At 41.4% G+C, this 15,183-nt stretch overlaps 1 protein-coding gene across 5 annotated transcripts in view; it reads left to right on the top strand.

Annotated features, from left to right (window-relative positions):
• The window catches only part of SLX4IP (SLX4 interacting protein), a 130,582-nt gene that overhangs the window by 54,710 nt on the left and 60,689 nt on the right, over positions 1–15,183 (top strand). For 2 of the 5 annotated variants that reach the window (XM_073339610.1, XM_073339611.1), the window contains 2 exons: positions 3,634–3,907; positions 13,394–13,483. In XM_073339610.1, the coding sequence (XP_073195711.1) occupies positions 3,905–3,907; positions 13,394–13,483 (93 nt within the window). In that variant the 5' untranslated portion in view covers positions 3,634–3,904. Of the gene's footprint in view, positions 1–605; positions 686–3,633; positions 3,908–13,393; positions 13,484–15,183 lie in introns of those variants that run through there. The other 3 variants (XM_073339608.1, XM_073339609.1, XM_073339612.1) reach the window with 2 other exon arrangements.

The following is a 15,183-nucleotide window of genomic DNA, read 5'->3' as shown; positions in this document are numbered from 1 at the left end:
CAGCAAACCATTGTGAGGCACCAAGGTTGCAGGGCAAGTGGTGATGCAACCCCTCTGGATTGCACTCTGGAATATGATAGTTACATAGGTGTTTTTTTTAAACCTCACTGAGGTGCTATTCAGTATCTGTATGAGAGCAATTTGCTCCCAGTATTTCAGCCTTTTTACTCTAGATAATGTTTTCTAAGAGCTGTTAGGGAAGTTAGCATAAAACTCAGTTTTTTTTAAAGTGGGTGATGTCACTTAAACCAAGGGTTGCCAGGAATCTGGTTTTCGACCGGAATGCTTGGTCAAAAAGGGACCCTGGCGGCTCTTGTCAGCAATGCTGACCGGGCTGCTAAAAGTCCAGTCGGTGGTGCAGCGGGGATCAGGCAGGCTCCCTGCCTGCCCTGGCTCTGCGTGGCTCTCAGAAGCGGCCAGCAAGTCCAGCTCCTAGGTGCAGGGGCAGCCATGGGGGCTCCATGTGCTGCCCCTGCCCCGAGTTCCGGTACTGCAGCTCCCATTGCCTGGGAAGTGCGGCCAATGGGAGCTGCGGGGGCGGCGCTGGGGCAGGGCAGAGCCCACTGCCCCCTCCGTATAAGGGCTGCAGGGACATGCTGGTCGCTTCCAGGAGCTGCGAGGAGCCAAGGCAGACTGGGAGCCTGCCTTAAAGCTCCGCTGCACCGCCGACCAGTAACCGCCTAAGGTAAGCACCGCCCGGCTGGAACCCACACCTTGAATCCCCTCCAACACCTCAGCCCCCTGTTGCAGCCTAGAGTCCCCTCCTGTACCCAAACTCCCTCCCACAGCACTCATCCCACACCCCTCCCACATCCTAACCCCCTGCCCCAGCCCTGAGCCCCCTCCCAGAGCTCGCACCCCAACCCCCTGCCTCACCCCTGAGCCCCCTCTCGCACCCAAACTTCCTCCCGGAGCCTGCACCCCCCTCCCACACTCCAACCTCCTGTCTCAGCCCTGAACCCCCTCCTATGCCTGAAACCCCTCATCCCTGGTCTCACCCGAGAGCCCACACCCCGTCCCTCACCCTAACCCCCTACCCCAGCTCAATGAAAGTGAGTGAGGGTGGGGGAGAGCGAGCGACGGACAGAGGGACAATGGAGTGAGTGGGGGAAGGGGCCTCGGAGAAGAGATGGGGCAGGGGTGGGGCCTTGGAGAAGGGGGGACAGGGGCAGGGCGGGGCAAGGGTATTTGGTTTTGTGCAATTAGAAAGTTGGCAACCCTACTTAAACCCAGCCTGAACCCCCTAATCTTAGCCACCATGAGTCAAAGTGGTAAGCTTAGCATTGTAATAAGATTTTTGTCACTGGTTTTACTGTAGTCTTTATGTTTAAGATGTTTTACAGCTAGTTTACCCTGTCACAACCTCTTAAATACTTGAACAGTTCTTAAATATACATTTGCTCACATAATTTGTATATTTCAAAGTGTTAAAGTTTTAGAAAATCAAATTTTTCTCTCAACTAGGTGCTGCTGTTTTCTTTTTCTTTTTCATTCATTCTTCTTTAGCTGTGCACAAATACTGCTTGTCCAGTTTAATCTAATCCATTTTAAAGCAGACTGAAACAATTTTTCTGGAGTCTCTTCTTAAATGTTCTTTCTCATCTGCTAATTCCAGCCTACTTTTCTAGCTACTAACCATGAACTTTTGCTTATCTCTTCATTCTGAAATGATTTCCCTCACCTAAACTTTGATTCTCCTTTCCCAGTAGCAAGTGCTGTTTTAGCACCCTTTGTTCAGCTAAGATTATAGCTCATGCTGCTCCTTCCACTGATTTTTTTGCAGCTAAAAGCCGTCCTTACTCATGTTGAGTAGTACTTTACTTGTTGAGTAATGTACAGTGCTGCTTAATTTAATAATTTTATTTAAAGTGTATCATTTCTGTAATACGCAATTTTTGAAAGAAAACCACATATTTTGTTCTCTCATAATTTTCTGAAAACTTGCCGGGCTGAAAGATAAATTAAAACAAATTAAAACAGTTCTTCCATTATTAAAATGGAAAGTTTTAAAAAAAATCTTTTTGGTGCTTAAAAAACGTAACAACCCAACCCCCCGCAAAAACTAAAGCAAACAAAAAACCCCAGTAGAACCAAAAAACTGTAAACTTGGCATGATCACAGTGTTCGAGGAGGAAAGTTAACTGAGACAAGTATATAAAACAAAACTAGTATTTTTAAAGTTATAAGGGTTTAAAGTTACAAGTCTGTGCATGTGTAATCAATGTATCTTTAATCTGCTAAATTATTTTGGCATAAGGATTTCACATCTGCAGATACTTTATACTGGAACATGGACTGCATGTGGTGTTTCTTTTTTCATAAAGAATTGCCTTCTGCGGTAGGTAACTTCATAAGACAAGGGGAAGGAAGTGTGTTCTAGGGCAGGTGGGGCATTTCTCACGGTCTAGTTGAGGAGTCAAAGTCTTCCTGAACTAGCTGCATGTCTGGGGACATGGAGCAGTTTGTTTCCTGTGATTCTCTCCCTCCCGTTGTACTGGTGGGGCAGAAGAATAATCTAGCCCAATTCCCTGCAGCTGCTGTGAAATGTGTCCAGGACATATGAGCCTGTGTGCATTACTTGTTTCAGAACTCCTTTTCCTCCTCATTTGAGGGACTGGCTCATTACCTTACCTTACTTTTTGCTTTACCTCATCTTCACCTTAAAAGAACTTTGAAAGTGTCTTTCCCATGATGCCAAGATGTGTAAGATCTATATCCTTTTTCATAACATACATCAAAAGAGATGGTAGCTTTCTACCTAATTTTTAAATATCATTTTTATTGCAGTTAAGCAATTTTGTAGTGATTCTAATTTAGTCTGATGTATTGTAGAATATACCTGGTATATCCACATGATTAGTGTGTGTGTGTGTGTGTGTAAAATAAAAAAGGTTGTGTATTATTAGTAGGCAGTTAGTAAAATACCTTGGGTATGCTTTGCCTTTTACCTTTAGTTTCCTAGGAAATGTTCTAGTAAAATATTAATGCATACCCTGGAAGTCTTGGCTTTTTATTTTTAAAATTTGACTAATTAATATTAAAATGCAATTTGGAAAGTGTTTTATGCAAGTCTATAAAAAATATTTCATGACTACAAATATAAGAGAATGGTATTGAAAAGGCTCAAAAGTATCTTTAACTACTATTTATATCTTCATAAAATTATTATTTTACTTTTTTGTTTCTTTGTTTTTGTTTCCTGGCCCCTTTTTTTCCTTTCAGCTACCTTTTCAACAATGTTCTCTGGCCCAGAGACCACTTTTAATGCTAATTTTGTTGTTTAAAAATTGCTAGGGACTTCAATGAACAATTTTATTCTTGGATGTGAAGCCCTGAATCTGACTCCGGTGCTGGGGAGAGAAGGAAATGTAGAGTTGTTCATGTTTAAAAAATAAATAAATTAGGAGGTCAGTTTAGCTTTAATAATAGAAAACTAGTGGGTTTCACACACATCTTTTGAAATGTCAGCTGGGTTCATGGAAGAAGAAGTGAAAATTGTTAAGGCTCTCAGTTCTACATATCTGGGTATAATGACATCCATTACCATACTATCTGAGACCCTCTCAAACACTTAACTAATTTATCCTTGCACAGCCCTTTTTAGTAGGCATTATTGTTTCCTTTGTTTTACAGATGGGGACTGAAGCACAGAGATTAAGTGACTTTCCAAGGTCACACAGGAAGTCTGTGACAGAACAGAGAGTTGAACTCAGCTCTCCTGAGTCCACTCCAGTGCTGTGACCACAAGACCATCCATCCCTCATCAGTTCGGTTTCTTAAGATGAAAAGTTTATTGCAGATGGTCTGGAGTGGATGCAGGAGAAGGGTTGCTTTTGCCTTTGGATGCCTTTTTCATTAAGAAAAGTACTTATGCCCATTACGTTAAGCATTGAGCTTGAGGAACATGGTAAATGAACATATTTAAACTACTGGTAAATAAAAAACCCAAAAAATTGATTTAGTCTTTGTTGTAAATGTATTAATCACCTAGGGTCTACAAGTTGTGATTGAACATATTTCCAAGAAAAATCCTTCCTTTTTTTTTTTTCTAACAGAGTCATATTAGAAATACCTTTTTCTTGTTTCCAGTAAAAGTAAAATAAAATACATGTGGGAATAGTTTTAGGGTGTTTTATTCATGCCTTTACTCGCCCTTTACTTGTCTGTCCATTCTTTTTGTTATTAAGCCCGTTCGTGAGAATAAAAACAAACCATAGTGAATATGAGTTGCTGAAGAGACTATCGTTTCTGCTCATGCCATTTGTGGCCTGTCATCAGTGGCTTCACAGATTGTCAGAAAGTTAACTGTCGCACTTGAGAAGGAAAGGGTTCATGGAGCTTGTGAGCTCAGGATATCTGTCCCTAATCTGACACAAATGTGATCTTGCAGTTTTTGTTTACGTGGATCCATTTTGACACAGGCAGAGACATCATACATCCTTTACAATGATGAAATTGAACTGATATTTGGAGCCTTTGCCCTGAGGAAGAACTTGTGTTTTGCAATTGCTTGTGCTCCTGCCCTGATGTCTTCTTTCCATTTGTAGGCTACAAAACTGCCTCCTACAGAATTGCATTGGTTGGCAACTGAAATAAACTTGTTCTCTCTAGTGCATTTTTTTGCCACTTTTTCAAGAGTATACCTCACAGGGTGGTTCTTGGGAGACCAGTTCTAAACTTTACATATAGTAGGGATTGTAGGAAGAAAATTAAAAAAAAAAAAGTGGAGTGAGGAGCTTTATATAGAAACATTCTTTCATTGTATTGTGTCGTATGAAAATAGTTGATTTTTGAGCCTGTCAAGTTGTGTGGAGCATTTTAATAGCATTAACAGCTGTGTGTGTCAGCACTGAGTTTGAATTTCTCAATGATGAGATTCTGCTGCTCCATCAGACTTGGAACTTCTGGGTTTCCCCATCCTTTCCAAGTATCAGAGGCATGTAAGAAGTTGTTCATTTTCTCTTTCCTGCTCTCCCACAATCCCTAGTGCTCTCTGCTTGTCAGCACCCTCTACAGGTGTGCCTGGTGATCTGCTGCCACAAGTACTCCTCATTCTTTTTGCTGATACAGACTAACACGGCTACCACTCTGAAACCCGCTGCTCTGATGTCACTCCCCAGTTATTTGCTTCAGTGCTCACAGACAGAGATTTTCTCTGCAGTCTGTTCTGAGAATTTGTGTGGCCCTGTTCTTTCCCTCCACCTTAGTTTCTGTCTAGCAAGGAGAAAGTCTTAGGGGGAGCACTTTAAGGAAGGCTTCATACTGCTAAATCCCCAGATGTTAGTCCCTTCCTCCCTTCATCCCATTCGAAGCACCAAGTATTGGACTCTCATCCCTTTTGGAACCTTTGGAGCAAGAGCTGTACACACCACTGCCAAAAAAGCAAATCATTCTCTTCTGAGGATTTCCCTAGACATAACTTGTATTCACCCCAATCCTGTGCTTATGAAGTGGAATTATCTTCCTGCCCTGAGCTCTTTGAATCAGATGATTCAGGTTGCCTGTATCCTACTGAAATTTTGCAAGTTATGGAGCCTACAACTCCCTTTCAAGATAGCCAAATCAGCAATTCAGTCTCCCCCTACCCAGGAGGTGGTGACGGTAACACACATGACTATATGTATCTTCTTCTCCCTTTTGAGCCTCTTGTGACATCACCAGATTCTCTGCCAAGACTCTTCTCTGCAACACATTTTCGCTCCAAGGAACAATTTGGCTCTAGTCTCCAGATCCAGACACTGCTTCCAGAGGCAACATGGTTCAGGCATTCAAGCACCTTTTGAAAGGATAAGGTTCCTTAGTGAGTCCCTTTTAGAGTTGCCAACTTTTTACTTGCACAAAACCGAACACCCTTACCCCGCCCCTCCTCTGAGGCCCTGGCCATGCCGCGTCCCTTCTAAGAGGCCCGGTCCCTCCCCCTCACTCCATCCCCTCCTTCTTCTGTTGCTCACTCTCCCCACCCTCACTCACTCGCTCATTTTCACTGGGCTGGCTCAGGGGGCTGGGGTGTGGGAGATGGTGAGGGCTACGGCTGGGGGTGCTGGTTCCGGGGTGGGGCCAGAAATGAATTCACAGGGTGGGAGGGGGCTCCAGGCTGAGGCAGTGGATTGGGATGGAAGAGGGGGTGATGGCTCCAGCTGGGGGTGCAGGGTCTGGGGTGGAGCCAGAGATGAGGGGTTTGGGGTGCAGGAGGGGGCTCCAGGCTGGGCGGTGGAACCAAGGTGTTCAGGGTGTGGGAGGGGACTCCAGGCCGAGGCAGGGGGTTGGGGTACGAGGGAGTGAGGGCTCTGGCTAGGAATGCATGCTCTGGGGTGGGACTGGGGATGAGGGGTTTGGCTTTCAGGAGGGTGTTCTGGGATTGAGGGATTCGGAGGGCAGAAGGGGGATCAGAGCTGGGTGGGCCAGGGGGTTGGGGCCCTGGAGGGGGCGGTCAGGGATGCAGGCTGCAGGAGACGCTTAGCTCAAGCAGCTCTTGGAAGCTGCAGCATGTCTCCCCTCCGGCTCCTACATGAAGGTGCGCCAGGAGTCTCTGTGCGCTGCCCATCTGCAGGCGCCATCCCTGCAGCTCCAATTGGGAGCTGCAGGGGCAGCGCTTGGGGCAGAGGCAGCGTGCGGAGCCCCCTGGTTGCCCCTTACCGTAGGAGCCAGAGGGGGGACATGCTGGCTGCTTCCCAGGAGGTGCAGAGACTAGCAGAGAGCCTGCCAGTCTTGCTGTGTGGTGCAGCACCGCCAACCAGACAGTCAACAGCCCAGTCAGCGGTGCTTACTGGAGCTGCCAGGATTCCTTTTCGACCGGGTGTTTGAAAACCAGACACCTGGTCACCCTGGTTCCTTTACAAAAAGCCAACAAAACTAAACAAACGAATAAATAAAATCTCGTACATCTTCGGACTTGAATACGATGATAATCATCCATCCATTGCTAAGATGCTCCAGGAAGCTTCAGGGAACTTTGCTGTGACTTCCAGCCCTACCAAAAGTCTCTTTTGATCCATCAGGGCCAGGAAATTCTAACAGCGGCCAGAAAGCTTCCCCAAATGCAGGTTAAAGACAGTGAAGCTCTGCAGGCCCAAATCCTCCTTCCACTGGAGGAAAGCTCAAGAGTTTCTTTTTGGCTTTATTATGCTTTTAGTGCAAACTGAGTTTATACCTTTGTTGCCCTACAGCTGATTATACATTGTGACATACCTAACCACTACCAGCTTTTTGAGCACCTGTGATATCACCAAGAGGTGATCATCAGGATCTAGTTCTTTGCTCCATACTTCTGACATCATCAGAGAGCGGAATAAAACTGTAACTAGCATTGTCTAGCCCTGGGAAATTGTACATTAAAAGGAAGCTGCACCCACTTGCTGAGCACAGCAGTCTGAAAGCTCACATGTTGCGAAGCACTTCTCACCACATCTAAATTGTGAAATGTATTTCAAAATGGTTTTAATTAAAATTCGTAAGTTGATCATGTTTTTGAAGTCCGCAGGCATCTTCTTGAGAAATGAAATCATCTGTGACGACAGCAGTACAAAAAAGCTAATCTGTTTCCATTCTTCTCTGATTTTGTTTTAACCAAAGATTACAGTGAATTAGTTTGCTGATTTTACCCCACAAAAAATTAAAGCTCTAAGGAATTGGCTGCCAGTGAATGACTGGTGGTGATAAAGCACTTTTGGAGTGGCAAAACTGAACATAAAATCACCATTCCTCTCCTCCATTCACAAGATTATTTTCCTTGATGTTGCCTGTCTATTCAGGCTACTCGAAATGATGAATGGGCAAGGACAGGAACTAGAGTGTGTACACCAGAAACAGGTTATGTGCACATTTGAATTGAGAAATAAACCCTACCGGTCTATTTTAATTTGTGTTCTGATTTTTGGAGTGTTGGATTTAATAGTCTTGCTTGTTTGCCAGGCTGTGCAGAGCCGCTCATCTGAGCTTATCCCTGGCCAATGTTTTAGCAGGCTGTAGGCAAGCGGCATTGCTTGACTGACAAATTCAGACCATATCCTGGTGGTTTCTATTCCGATTCTATTAAAAAAACATTTTTATGCCCCCTCAAGAGAATCCATAACATGATCGATGTATTTTTTCAAGCTGCCTGAGCCCAGAAATTTTGTTATGAATTAATTAAATCTGTTGCTGGACTCTGACACACTGGCAATACCCTGAGATAACTTTAAGCCCTTTGTTTAATAATTAAGTGATGAATGTTAATATATAAATAAAATGTTTCAGGCTGGGGAAAGTAAGGTTACATTGAAGTTCCTAAAATTAAGGCATCATAAAAATTGGATTGCTAGCTATTTAGATATAACAAATAATCACTTTTCAGTAAAGTGTCTTTACTAGTAGTTTTGAAATGCCAATTTTAACTGTATTTTTCAATATGGTGTACAGTTTTAAATGTTATCAGAGCTTTAGATTACAGTATTGCCAATCCCAACCCTTGAAAAATCATGGGTCAGGCTCCCCAAAGTTATGAGATTGGCTTAAAAATAATTTTTTAAAAAAATTATGTGTTCTTTTTATTTATCTTTGATTTTTGAGCATTTAGGGTTCACATTTTAAAGCTTTCCTATGCAACCATAAGGGCTATACACTTACTTTTTTCCTGGAAAAAAGCTGAGATTCTCATGAAATCACGTATTTATTTAGGCATAAGTTTTTGTGGGCTAAAACACACTTCATTAGACGCATGGAGTGAAAAATATAGTAAGCAGTATGTATATCACAGCACATGAAAAAACGGGAGTTGCCTTACCAAATGGGGGGTGGGGGGTGGATCAGTGCTAACAAGGCCAATTCAGTTAAGGTGCAAGTGGCCTATTCCCAACAGTTGGCAAGAAGGGGTGAATATCAAGAGAGGGAAAATTACTTTTGTAGTGCTAACGAGGCCAATGCAATCAAGGTGGACTTGCCCATTTTGTGATGTATATACGGCTTACTGTATTTTTCACTCCATGCATCTGATGAAGTGGGTTTTAGCCCATGAAAGCTTATGGCCAAATAAATTTGTTAATCTCTAAGGTGCCACAAGGACTTCTCATTGTTTTTGCTGATACTGACTAACATGGCTATCATTCTGAAACCTGTCATCGTGAAATCACATGACTCCAAGAGGTTGGGCTTTAAAGACCAAATATTGTGAGACTTGTAATGTAAATGTTAGAGTTAGCAACACTGATATTGTGCTGAGCAATGTAAGTCCCAGGGTTTTTTCTTTAATGTCTTGGATTGGAGTTTAGTCTGTACAGAGAGCTGTTTTCTCTACTGCTGCAGTGGCAGCAGCTATGTTGAGATGCCATTCTGACAGATGCCTAGTGTAGATGCAAGGTATAAAGAAGCTTACACAAGGGCCATTCCTTCTATCATAGGGCAGGGTCTAAGTGTTTGAAGAATTAGCATTCGTGAGACCCAGGACGCCCACTGCTCACATAGCATCTTGTATCTTGGTGATCCCTTTCTGCCTTGTGTCCTTTTATGAATTCATTCTAAATGTATGTGGCATCATTTGCCTCTTTATTCAAATGATTCCAGATGTGGCGCTTAGGGGGAGGATTCCCCAAAGCTACTTTTTGGTTGCGGGTTGGAATTCTGTACTTTTTTGAGGGAGGCTTGTCTGTTTCGGCTATATATCTTAGATGTTTGACTACTTTCTTTTTAGTACATGTATGAAATACATTATAAACTTTTGGTCTGTTTTGTGTATTTTGAGATATTTGGCCCTGAGAATATAGTTCATCGCGCTTGATTGAAACAAATATTAAATTTTGTACATAGACTTCACATGTATAGCAATAAGGCACTGAGATGGCTGTATGGGTCAACATATCTTTAATTAAGTTATCAAATTGCTTCTCTGTGATTGGCAAATTGGGCAACCTTCCCAGAAACAAACAAAAAACATTTGAAAAGCAAATATGACCTCAGGCTTATGTCTTGCAGTCCTAAATATTTATATTTTCTATATTCAGTTCAAAATGGCTTAAGGTAACATTTAGCATTTACTAATCATTTTAAAATTAATCATAACTAATACCTTCAGTATGCCAGGCGTTTGAATGTGTGCAGTGTAATGGCTTTATATTACCTATATTATTATGTACTGTCTGTAACTTTGAAGTTTGCCAGTCAAATCAAAAGTTTGCTGGGACTAATGATTTACTTGAGATTTTTAGAGGTACTTTGTCATCAGTTTGAAAACTTGGAGAGGTTTGGTATTGCAGCCATCTGTTAATTCTTGGATCTCTGGAGGAAAGAGAAGGCCGCCTTTTGAAAAATAGATCAAAGCATTCTGTTCTTTCAGTGAGTGATACCTATACGTAACTTAGAAGCTTTGCAAACTGATTACACAATGCCTGTCTCATCTGGCAGAGTTGTGCATTCTACTTACTGGTACAATGTTGATCATACATTATTTTGTAATTGAGGTTAAGCCATTGTTGACTGCTTCTGGTCAGTAATTACTTCTCCAAAAGTATTAATCTGAAATGCGAAGTAACGGGAGAAATGTCTGATTTACTTAATATAGCATTGCAATTGGTAAAAATCACTATAATGAAATCATGGTACATTTTTTTAGATTTCTGCTCAACATATTTAGCACTCTTTCAGAGTAAGAGACAATCAAGTAGTGTACTTTCTGTAATACCTTGAACATTAGGTCTAGATGTGCCTTTCAGTCTCAAAGATAAAAAAAGTACTTTATTTTATAATTTATCTATTTTGCTGTTACTAGGAATAATTGTTCCTACAATGAAATGCTGGGGTTGAATATGCAGATGTTTAGCAGTGGAAAATCAACACCCTGCAATATTTAGGGACAGGAAGTGAAGCATCGAATATTCATTTGAAACTACAGGAGAATTTTAAGTGGCAGAATGTAAATATCCAAATTGGGATTTGGCTAGGACTCCAGGAATAATGTTTCCTACCTTTGTGAAAAATTCCTGAGTATTGTAATGACCATGTGCAATAGGTCTTTTATAAACAATGTTGCTTGGATATCATCGTGATAGACACCTTAGAAATGCCTGAAACAGTGAGGCAGACAGGCCACAGTACATCCTAACACCATGGGTCATTACTGTCTCAGAGGGCAAACTATTACATACTGAGTTGGCATCTTTGCATTTTGCAACAAGTTACGTTTCTTATAGTCTCCTAGCCAGATATCGCTTTGATGTCACCCTGTGCAGCTTTCAGGATCTGACAAGATAACCACTCAAGGATTGCTTTACCCATGCAGCCTGTTCTGCGCCAGTTGATGTAGGAAGGGTGGCAGTCTCCTCATTTTATCCCTGCTATTGATAAGCAGTTTATTTAAAAAAAAAAAAAAAAAAGCACAGAAACTTTGGGCATCTGTTTCCTACTCTTCCTACAAGAGTCTGATGATACAGTCATATGTGGCAAGGACTGTGACTGTCTAGATTAAGGGTCTGGAACCCCTACTCCATGAACTGAGGCACTTTACAGGAAAAAGGATTTGCCATTCTTCAGTGGCAACAGCTAGCAGTGGAAACTGCAAGGCACAGTTTAAATTGTCGAAAGGGGCTTGTACTTCTTCACAGATTCTCCCAGGAAAAATGCAAAGAATGCAAAGGTGTCCTGATGGCCTGGATGCATCCAGACACTGGGTATGGGTGTCCTAAGGTGTTGATGGTAGGATGATGAGGACAAGTGTCCCATGCATCGAAATTGCACATAAGTGTGGCTGCCTTCATCTGGCTTTCATAATGAGTAACAGGAGAGACTTCCGAACTTGCCATAAGATGAAGTGAACGACTTTGGAAAGAAAGTAGAGGCTAAGAAGAGAGAAGGTTTCCCCTGTGATCTGTGGTTCAGTTCTCTTGCTCCAATAAAGGGCAAGGGAAAAAGAGCTGTGAAGAAGCCAGTTTATATCCTTGAGATTGGTTTCTAAAGTGCCCCATATGAAAAGAGTTAGAGCTGTGCCTTCTCTTCTGAAGCCAAAGGGTTCTAAGCCCCTTTTACAAAAGCAGTGAAAACCCTGGGGCTTTTTAAAGGTTCAAGAACCAGATTCAGTCTTGGTAGATATTTCTATTGGAGGGGAATTAAGGGCTTTCTACCCCCGTAGCCCATGGATACCTCTCACACGTGACCAGTGAACATTATCTAATGGTGCTATTGAATTTGCTTTTTAATAAACTTTTCAAATTATTTCTCTCAAGAATGAAGTCAAGTTCAAATGTATTAGGAAGAGATGCTGCAGCCATTCCCAACCCACTTGGTAAAGAGTGCCAAACCAGAAAGAGCACACTTTCCCAGTTGCCTTTATAGCCGATTTGCACCATAAGAACAGCGTAAAGCAGCCAAACTGTACTGCTGAATTTGGCCCTTAACTTGCTGTTGACTTATTGGGTAAGAGAACTGTTTTAGTGAGACTGATGCCATATGAAAGTCTTTTAAGTCCTAATGTTTTTGCACTTGAAAGGCTCCACTACACTCCTGCCTCATTTGCCTGGCCAGCACTGACTCGGAACACAGTGGAACCCAGCAGTGACAGTTGGGCCAAGTAATCTACCAGTGAAGATTCTTGGTTCATATGTCCAGTCTCCCTCACATCACCGTCTCATTCCAACCACTAGAATTAACTGTAAAGAAAGAATGGTGGCTGGTTGAGCCTCTGATGTCAAAATGGCCCCACTTAAGAGTTATCTGAGTTGTTGAGATGACCCTGGTTGCAGCCTTTATAATCCTAATGATTAGATACAGTCATTAATAATATAATTAATTTCTTCAAATATAGGCTAGACCAAAGATTCCAATTAATGTTAAATATATGGAATGTTTAAAGAGTGTATTATTCTGTTATTAAGATAATGTAGGACAAACAGAAGACTGATACAGTTGCTAATTGTTTTTAAGGGACGCATTTTAAAATTAATTTTAACCTCTAAAATAATTGTAATGTCTCCGAAAATTAATTCAATAGAGTAAGTGCTTCAAATTTGGGGAGGATATACTGTCTTTTTCATAGATAAAGTGAGGAGTCAACGTCTTAGTTATGTGCAAAATGCAACTCAGCCTTAAATATGGATCTGTGACTAGCACATCCTCAAGGATCTGAGTGCTTATACTTGGTACGTCTAACAAGTAGCAATATCTGTTATTTGGTATGTTATAATAAGCAACATGTTATTGTTTCTAGCAGTTTTCCATTATAAATATATGGAATGCCTGTTATAACTGGAAATTCCATATCTAAAAATGAAATGTTTCTTTAAAAAGGTAAAAAAACCTCTCAGACTTTAATTGTGGCTACTGCATCTCTGACTCTGATCACTTGACTGTTTATTTCCTTGTCTGCTGGATATGTGCCTCACAACAACTGCTACTTAACTTTTCTTTCTTTCCTTTGTATTTTCTTTTCCAGTGTGGGAACTTTGCTGTCCTAGTGGATTTTCATATTTTGCCTCAAGGCTCCAGTAGAGACTCCAGCTGGTTTTCAGATCATGAGAAGGAGGTACAACAAAATCACTTCTACTTCAAAAGCATGTAGCTGCAGGGAAAAAGTTGGATTGCATTGAACTGTTCAGATTTTCTTCTCAGTACTGTGATGTATCAGTATTGTGAGTTATACCTAACCCTGAACAACTCCTTTGGGACTACGAGGCCTGTGATGTGTGTTATCTCCCCTCAGGTCACTAAGTGACTGCTTTTAAATATTAAACTTTTTTCTGTGTGCTATTGTGACACTTCTCACTTGGATAATTTTCAGATTTATAAACGTAATGTAAACACGTACTTGTAGTGAGTATGCGTGATTATCTTAAGCTAAGAAAATGATTAATAAAATGAAGATTATGTAAGATGTATACTGTCCTTTTCTACAGTTTCTATCAAATGTCTTTTTATTAATTGTTTATTTTTTTCTTGCTCTCCGAAATATGAGTGTTGCAGCAAGAGTATAACAAGTGCAAGAAACTGTTTTCTTGGTATGCAGGCTATAGTATCAGCAGATCTTTTATCTCTTGTAAAAAGAAAATCCAGCCTTATTCTTCAAAGGTCCATTAGAATTCCAAACAGGAACTAGGTTTAGGACCATAGATGAAATGTTGCAAAATTACTGTAATATGCATCAGTGACCAAGGACATGAAGTTTGTACCTTTCATGACATTTTGTGTGATTTCTAGTAACAATTTACTGGATGAATTTTTTCCTCCATTATAGGCTATTGTGGGAACTTGAGTCTCCTATTAAAATGAATGTGAGACATGTAAGTTGCCTCAAGTGCCAGTCCTTTCCCGCAAGTCTCTGTTATGGTACTTTTCAGCAGACTGCTTTCCTAATAATGACATGATTGACTTGTCATCACGGAACATCCCAATACTTTTCACAAAATATTTTGCTCCAGTAGTGTAAAATCAAAAGGCGTAATAGTTTGTTATTTAGCAGAATATTTAGCAGTATGATTCAACTGATCCGTGCCTTAAAAACCAGAGAGAAGTTTATAGGAAAAGTCTTTAAAATTTGCTTCTGAGTAAATGAATCGTCAAAGCTTCTGTTTGTAACTGATTTTACTGTCCCAGTTTATCTGACTTCCCAATCTTTTAAAAAAGTATTTTGTGTGACTGCCAAAATATAAGATGTGAATTTCAGGAAATTGGATTTAATAATGAGGCACAACAGGGCATTTGATACTTGTCTGTGACCTCACACTTTGAGTAAAGCACAAGGGTCGAGTGTCTTCACCAGCTGAGAAATGTGATTATAATAGCTCAACAGTATATGCCTTAAAAGCCTTATTGAGATTTTGTGTTGATATAATAAGGTGGGAAGGGAAACAATTAATAAGAAACCATAGTCAAAATCATACACCATGTGGAAAAACTTGGTGCAGGGCCTGGGAGCTTTTCAGTTTTCAACCCACACAATTTTCTACTAATCACTTTATTTAAAGGAAGGGTAGGGCTTGCCTGCTAGCCTTTTCCGGACTCTGCAGAACCACGAACGGGGAAGACCCTGTTGTATTAATTTAGATCAGAGGTCTCCAACCTATTTACACACAAGATCACTTTTTGAATTTAAGTGCAACCCAGGCTCTACCCCGCCTCTTCCCCAAGGCCCTGCCCCTTCCCCAAGGCCCCGCCCCACCCACTCAATTCCCCCCTCTCCGTCGCTTGCTCTCCCCCACCCTCACTCACTTTCACTAGGCTGGGGTA

Source organism: Lepidochelys kempii, chromosome 3 (assembly GCF_965140265.1).
Source record: "Lepidochelys kempii isolate rLepKem1 chromosome 3, rLepKem1.hap2, whole genome shotgun sequence".
NCBI classification, from domain to species: domain Eukaryota; kingdom Metazoa; phylum Chordata; order Testudines; family Cheloniidae; genus Lepidochelys; species Lepidochelys kempii.
This window is presented reverse-complemented; position numbering and strand designations above follow the sequence as displayed.